Source organism: Pundamilia nyererei, unplaced genomic scaffold, assembly GCF_000239375.1.
Source record: "Pundamilia nyererei isolate P.nyererei 1_Seehausen unplaced genomic scaffold, PunNye1.0 scaffold00007, whole genome shotgun sequence".
NCBI classification, from domain to species: Eukaryota; Metazoa; Chordata; class Actinopteri; order Cichliformes; family Cichlidae; genus Pundamilia; species Pundamilia nyererei.
In genome coordinates this window covers 4011885-4019584 of record NW_005187408.1, presented here as the reverse complement: position 1 = coordinate 4019584, position 7700 = coordinate 4011885, and the positions used below count along the sequence as shown (strand labels likewise).

The 7700-nt window shown below is 40.0% G+C and overlaps 1 protein-coding gene across 1 annotated transcript; it reads right to left on the bottom strand.

The window, feature by feature from the left end:
- Window positions 1-4076: 4076 nt before the first annotated feature.
- On the bottom strand, window positions 4077-5372 carry msc (musculin (activated B-cell factor-1)). The gene is made up of 2 exons (XM_005722572.1): window positions 4754-5372; window positions 4077-4523 (listed from the first exon to the last, which is right to left on the bottom strand). The coding sequence occupies exons 1-2, from the start codon at window positions 5174-5176 to the stop codon at window positions 4446-4448; spliced, it is 501 nt and encodes a 166-aa protein (XP_005722629.1). The 5' UTR covers window positions 5177-5372; the 3' UTR covers window positions 4077-4445.
- Between the last annotated feature and the right edge of the window lie 2328 nt (window positions 5373-7700).

The following is a 7700-nucleotide window of genomic DNA, read 5'->3' as shown; positions in this document are numbered from 1 at the left end:
ATCGCCTCGCTGCGTCTGCCCCTATCTCTCACACTCACGCACCAGAGAAAACAGATACACTTTTTTTCTCCCTCACTTTAGAGACTACCTTAAAAAAGGAAGTTGCTGAGATCACATCCGTATTCATAGAGATGTAGGCACATATAGGCATACCATCAAAGCTAATGAGAATACAGCAAGTTATCTTAAGAACTAATTACCGATAATACAAAATACTACTTTTTTTATTTTTTATTACAGAAATCACCTCAACTAATCAATTGTAGGTTTGTTTTTTAAATTAAGCTTGGACACAGGAGAGGAACTAATCTCCCCATGGAGAAGCAGGTACATTAGCATGATTTAAACAGTTGGGGATTAGCATATGCCTTTTCTCATTAGCAGTATTGGCGTACTTGATTCTGAACAACAAACATGCTGACTGTGGTTATGAAAAGGTCAAAGCATGTAGGCTGGATTCCCGCAGTCTGCAGGCCTAAAGTCAGTGTTTTTGGGGTAGTTACAACGGCAGCCTTCCTGAACCCCCCGATGTTGGCTTTGGACCTACACTTCTTTCCTGTTCATGGAAATTCTTCTACAAATAATTTAAAAAAAATTTCAGACATGCAAAAAAAAGGAAAAAAAAGAAGAAAAAAACTCGATGGTGCTGAGCCTTGATGGCTGATTAGGTAATTTTATATCAAAACAGTGTGTTCATTCTAATGATATATTTTAAAGAATTATAAATTAAATAAAAAATATATATAAGACAAAGAAGAAATACATATTTCAGTGTAGAATGGAAACGAGAACCAAGAGAGGAAATGAGCTGCTGGTGTATTCTCATTTAAATTATTGTTAAAAATAAATAAATAAATAACCAATAAAGGAAAAATCACTGAAAATCAATGTAATATCAATTTAACATCATTCTAAATACGCTGTACAATTTTAGGAGGGTAGTCAGACTTTCAGTCTGGCCTTACCCTGATGACTTACGTGAAGATGTGCTGACCTCTGCTGGTGATAAATATTCAAACATTTTGTTTACAATAAATGCATTTAAAAGTCTCTGATTGACAGTAGACTCATTTCATTTCTGATTCAGCTGACCTTACAGCAATACATCTGGATTTTTAACCCTTTATCAGATGAGGAAGCGTTTAGGGTTTCCTGCTTTGCAATAAGAAAAGAAAAGACTGAAAAAAAAAAATATAAAAGCAAAGGACTTCCGAGAACACTCTAGGATTGAAAGTATTGTCACTTTAACTGGATTTTTAACCCTTTATCAGATGAGGAAGCGTTTAGGGTTTCCTGCTTTGCAATAAGAAAAGAAAAGACTGAAAAAAAAAACTATAAAAGCAAAGGACTTCCGAGAACACTCTAGGATTGAAAGTATTGTCACTTTAACTGTTTCTAGGATGTTTTATTAAATTAGGGGTGATTGGAATTGAGGACTTTTTTTGTTGTTTTTTGTTTTTTTAATTGACTTCTACACACTTGGATTTAGTACAAACAAGTACAAACTACCTCTTCTAACTTCTTCTTCTGACTCCATTAGAATAGATAGAACAGAAATGGTTCAGTATTAACTGTGGCTTTTTAAAGCCCAAGTGCCCGCATGAACACAACGCAGAGGCAGCTAAAGCCAGTCACTATTGTTATAATTGACAGTTCTAGTTTTACACCATACAAAAAATGTTTCCTGATGTCTCTGCTTTTGTTACCTGGACCCAGTGCAGGTGGTGGGAGACAGAAGGACTCTGGCCAAAATAACGTCTCTGATAGACAGTCTCCCACCCCATGCATGTAAATGCTGCTGAACTGCAGAGCTCCTTCAGTGACAGACTGCTGCATCCTCGATGCATGAAGGAGCGTTTCCGCAGGTCCTTCCTTCCTGCAGCTGTCAGACTGTACAATCAAAACTGCTCCCAACAAACATACATGTTTACATCAGCACTGTAACTTGCACTATTTTATCAACCGATTCACACTACAACCTGGGTTTGCCTCTTATCTGTATTAAATTTTTATTAATTTTAATAACTGTACAGAACTCTGTTTTTGGTAACTAATTTCCTTGATGTAAATGTGTAAAAATATTGTGTATGTTTCTGTTCTGTGTCCTGTGTCCTGTTTGTTTGTATATGTGTTTTTCTTGCTGCTGTTACAACCAAATTTCCCCTTGTGGGACAATTAAAGGATTATTCTATTCTATTCTATTCTATTCTCCAATACTAGATGACATGGCTTTAATAAAGAGTTGCTTTTCTTAAAATACATACAAATCCTGTATGCTGAGATGAAATCATTTCACTTCTTTTAACAATATTAAACCAGAAGAAGCAAACTGACATTGTCCATTTACTTAGAAATGACTGTCACTGTGTGCGTGTATGGTTGTAAATTTAAATCAACAATAGAAGAAGCATTTTTACCTGGAAACTGTGGACTTTCTTTTTCTAAAAGAGTCTTTCATACCCAATCTACAAAGTTATGGAAATTTAAATATACATTTAAATATTTTTTCCTCTCATAAATGCGATTAAATTAAACGTCTGCGTGTTTTGTTCACAGTCCTCACCACTAGATGCCACTCATGCAACATTTACAAAATGCATGAGCTCTAAAACACAGCTTAAGTCTCATTAGGCGTCTTCATTTGTTCTGGCCAGTGTTGACATAAACCGAGACAAATTGTTTGGTTTGTGAAAAAACACACAAAAAAACCCAAAAAACCTTCAGTCCTTCAGGAACTTCAGGAAAGGAATCAGCTCACTGCCCAAATATCATCATTCTGTTGACGTGCCACGCTTTGATTAATGGCACCTCATTTGCAGTGCAGTCAAGTTGCACATCAGACATTTACAAGATGCTGTCCCTCAGTGCCACATTTTTAAGTAGATGGTACGACAACAGGCGGAGTGAGTGTGAGAAGGCAGCTCATTAGCTGTCCGGGTCCAAGAGAGTGGCCAGTTTCTCCCAGGAGAGCAGTTCAGAGTTCTGGGAAACTCACCAACGCAGCAACAGCTGCAGCTCTACATGAACCTGATGAAAACTCATCCTCTCCCCTCTCTCTTTCTCTTTCATTTAAACCGTTTTGTCAGTCTGTCCCACCAGACTGCCCGGGCTTGGATCTCAGCCCATCTGTACTCATGGGCTGAGATCATTTTGGGGGGTTTAACTGGATAAAATGACTCCCAGATCAAGAGATCACCGTTATCCATTCTCTCTGCCAACTAAGCATGGAGTTGGATGAGTGTGTGTGCTCCCGCAAGAGGGATATGCAATGTATGGAGGGGTGCAGAAGGTTACTGAGGAATTCTACCAGTGACTACCGGTATTGATTTTTTCGCTGAACGTTTCACCACTCTTATATGAATGTGAATATTATCACTGTGTGGTGTGGTGTTCAAGATTTCCAACCTCCTGCTGCCAAAAATGAGAAGTCATGTGTGGCAGCTGATATGAGGACTTAGAAGAATTTCTTTAACCTTGTGACCACCACAAATTTAGCATTTTGGTTTGGTTGAGCCACTTATTTGGACCTTTTGTGACAACGCTGGAGATTTTGTCACATTTAGAGTTCATTACAGAGCCTGTTTGTGTGTGACGGGTCCAATATTTGCCCTGGTTTTATAGTTTCAGTGCATCTATCAAGAATGTGTACACACTGATAATTAAAAGGTTTTCATGTCTTTCTAAAACGTGTTTTGTTTACGCAAGTAGCACAGATATTCAACATTTCTAATTTGCTTTTTATCGTGTGAGCGCTTTCTGATGTTCATCTCCTGCAGATGTGCCGAATTATCCAGCAGTTCTCAATGCATGGATGCATGCATATGGCTAAATGGTGAACTTCTATGGAAACAATAAATGCAGACAGATTCTCACATTGTCTCAAATGAAAAGACTTTAAAACACAAATACAATAAATAGATCTACAATACAGGTGAATTATTGTGGTTACTGTCATAGTGTCAAGCCAAACTAGCAAAAAGCAGAAAGTATTTTAAGTTGTGAGGTCTTTTGTTTTTAAAAAAAAATTCGCTCATAGAGCAGAATGAAAGAATCAAACTGCAACTGGACATCATGCACAGGCCGAGCTGCCGAAACTGTTTAATGTATCAAAAGTGTGTTCAGCCATATAACAGTTTAATGATGCTGTGCACAGACTGATGGGGTGAAAGATATTAAAGACGTTTGCTAAATCCAAATTTTACACACACAAAAAATCAAGCATAAATGAAGATTAGATGTTACACTCAGTGTAAATGTGACATAATACTGATTTCAGCAAACATGCACACAGTAAAACATAATAGTTTTAAATTCACAGTCATTGTTTAGGGCATGTGGTTAAAACGGGGTCAAACTGATGCCCCTCCTTTTTGTTTTTATTGTTGTTGTTGTTGTTTTCAGGTTTTAGCAGAAGAGCTTGAGCTTGGTGGGTGAAGACGTGTCGCCTAAGCTGTTGCTCCACAAAGTCTCATAGATGATGAGATGTCTTCCTCTGACCTTCCTGTCATCATAAATGGCCAGGTCTGTTGGAGAAGAATACAAATTCATTTGCTCAGAATGACAATGGTTAATTCAGAATTGCTTTCATTTTGGAAAAATCGTGCATTCTGTTATGTCAGCAAAGATGACAATAGGGTTCATACTGAAAGCCAGAAGCAGAGGACAGTTAGTTTTATAGTTGCTGAAGCAATGTGTAAAAGTATAAAAGCAAAAGTTGATTTCTGTCATGGCTGTAAAAGTTTGGCATTCATACCAGACTGACAGGGTGTGCAAATCTGCTCTCGAATCGGTCATCCTGCAGAAGCTGCCTAAGGTGGGAAATGTAGCTAGAAGCGAGACGAAGGGTGTCCAGTTTGGAAAGTTTGGTGTCCGCTGGCACCCAGGGCAGGCTGGTTTTCAGTCTGGAGAAAGCTTTGCTCAGCACTCTCATCCTCGCCCTCTCCCTGGCGTTAGCCGCGTTCCTCTGCGACTGTCGCGTTTCCCTCTGGTGCGCTTTGGAAAGTCTGTGCTCCTGCTTGATCCTCCCCTCAACACCTTCGTCTTCCAACTCCTCCTCCGAGTACCGGCTGGGATTATAGCAGGTGACTTTCCGCGCGGTGGCCTCCAAGGCAGCGGTAGTCCTTTTGTGGCGTGTCTCGTCGTCCTCGGCATCACTTGCAGCAGAGCCAGTGGACATGGCTGCTCCACCTGCGCCTGGGGAAACAGACCGGAGTGGCACTGTGGACGACAGACAACAGTGAAGTAAATGACGAGAAGCTGCAAGTCAGCACCTCCTTGCAGTTTCCATTTGGTAACCCTGGAACTTATTTCCCACAGAAGCGCTAAAACGTCAACCCTTGATTCACTACAGTACCATCTGCACCACCTAAAGACAGCTCTGTCTAAAGAGACATGGCCTAGCTATCCCTCTAATTTAAGTGTCATGGACTTGGCATCTGCACAGTTTTTTTGCTGAGCATTTCTCCTCCCCCTTTTTTGTCCGAGCGACCATGACCTCAGTGGGACCACAACTCCATCTCGTTGTGTAAACTGTTAAAGACACATGTTGCTCATTTGCATCTTAATTAAAAAATAAAAAAAAAGTTAAGTCCTGTCAACTATTTGCCCTCAGAGATAGTTAAAGCAAAAGATGCAATGAAGTTCATCCAAAGATGTTTGTGCAATAATTTTTCTTTTTTTTGCAAATTCCTTAAACATTCTAAATTTATTGGAGAGCATGAATTCCCTGATTTAGGTTCAGTCCATTGCAACAATTACAACTACATTATATTCAGTAAAAAGTCCTCCGGTTTGTGGTCTCACAGATGTGTTTTGGTCTCGAGGACCTTATCAAAAGTGTTTAATCCTTCGCTGCGTTCACAGAGGGATTGGGTTTCTGCAGATGGAGCAGCGCTTCACACGCAGCCTGTGTGTACCAGCCCCAGCTGTTATTGGTTCCCATGACATCTGGAGCGTTGGCATGACATGGGTGTGGCAGAGGCAAGGAGGCACCATCTTCATTCTTGTAGTATCACAAATATTTTTACTGGGTGTCTCGGCCATATTTGCATTTCTTTTGTACGTTGGTTTGGTGGTTTAATCAGTGATAGATATGAGGACTGAGCTGTAGATCAGAGGGGAAGAGGGACAGAAGTGTCTCTGCTGAGATCCCATGGGAAGCTGACTTTTGTGCAACACTAAAAAGACCACTTGTGTTCCAGTGTGATGCAAACACTTTTCAAAAATGCAAACAAATATTTGGAAGAAACTTGAATGGCCACACTTTCTCTTCAAGTTTTGATTCATACTTTCTCTGCTCGCGCCGTCTCTTTGTCTGTCAAGAAAGATATTCCCAGAAAATCCCAGGTCCTTGTTTGCTATTACGCCACGTAATATGTGTGAAATTTTATATTTTTTATGACAATAGCCAGGCATTGCCAAGGATTACTTAACAGCAGCTGAGATGTATGCTTGATTTTGGCCAAGCATACATCTCAGCCCCTGCAGCCACGCAGGGGCCATGAGAGAAAATAAGGAAATTACTGTATGGCACTGGGCCCGATGCCGCCTTGTACCCTGACGGTTAAGCTTTATTCCAGCATGTTGGCTTCAAGTCACACCTTTCTGAACAACTAAAAACCTCAGTTGTAATATGATTGATTGTTACCAGTTCCAACAATTTTCCTCTGTCATAGAAGAAGAATAATGCAAGAATGTTTCCTTAATCCAAGGACACATTCCTCTGCTTCCTGTAATCCTGCTTTTCCAAGCAATTTTCACAAAAGCAGAGCTCAGCTGCTGCTTTGAGGGATCCCTCTGCTCAGCACACCCTTGGATATGTCACGACTCTGAAATATTAGGTTCTACTTGTGCTGGTATGACAGTCAGAGCTTCAGGCATGCTGCCAACTCGTCCTCCATCACTGCATCCGTCAGCAAGGTGAGTGACACTCTTGAAGGTGCGAGTTATAGGATCCTGCTGACTGATTTAATTTTCTTTTTACAGTGTTTCTCTTTAAAAAAAAAAAAAAAAAAAACTAACAGTGAAAGATATTGGCTGTATGATGCATATTTCACATTGCTGCTTCATTCACTGTCACCGAGAAACAGGTTGAGATAAAACTTTGCTCGTTTGTCATTTTGTGCATGTTGTGCTTCAATAAAAAGAAAGAAAGCGAGAAGAAGAAGAACATATTGTCCAAAAAATAAGTGGCTACATGGTTATTGTATTTGCCTTGGGAATAATCAGATTCAGGGCCAGCGATAATAAATAACACTGAAAACTTGACTTGAAGGGAGAGCAAGCATCTGTCCGTCAGCAAAGACTTTCAGGGGTCTTGACCTCTATCATAGCCCTAAGCTGGGAAAACCAGAGAGACAGGTGCGGGCTCATGATGTCACAGGCCTGACTCAGTTTCCCTCCCAGCCACTTATGATTCCCATGATTGCCTTTGAAGAAGCCTGCAGCACATTAAGCTGCTGAGTGAAAAGCGCACAAATCAGAGACTATAACCATCAACTTCTATAACCTTTTTAATTTATGTATTTATTATTGTTTTATGCTATTTGGCAAGTTGTGCCCGACAGTGTGCTGGAATTTTATGACAAAATATACGATGTAGGCTTCTGTTGATGTCATGATGTTTATTTGTGTACCATTTTACAAGAGCAGATGTGACAAAGCGCATCATAATAATGACAGAAACAAGCCAAAGAAGATGG

Coding starts and splice junctions, on each gene's coding strand:
- msc (XM_005722572.1), bottom strand. CDS start 5,176: ATGTCCACTGGCTCTGCTGCAAGTGATGCCGAGGACGACGAGACACGC. Junction 4,524..4,753: donor TTGCACACCCTGTCAGTCTG/GTATGAATGCCA, acceptor CTTCTCCAACAG/ACCTGGCCATTTATGATGAC.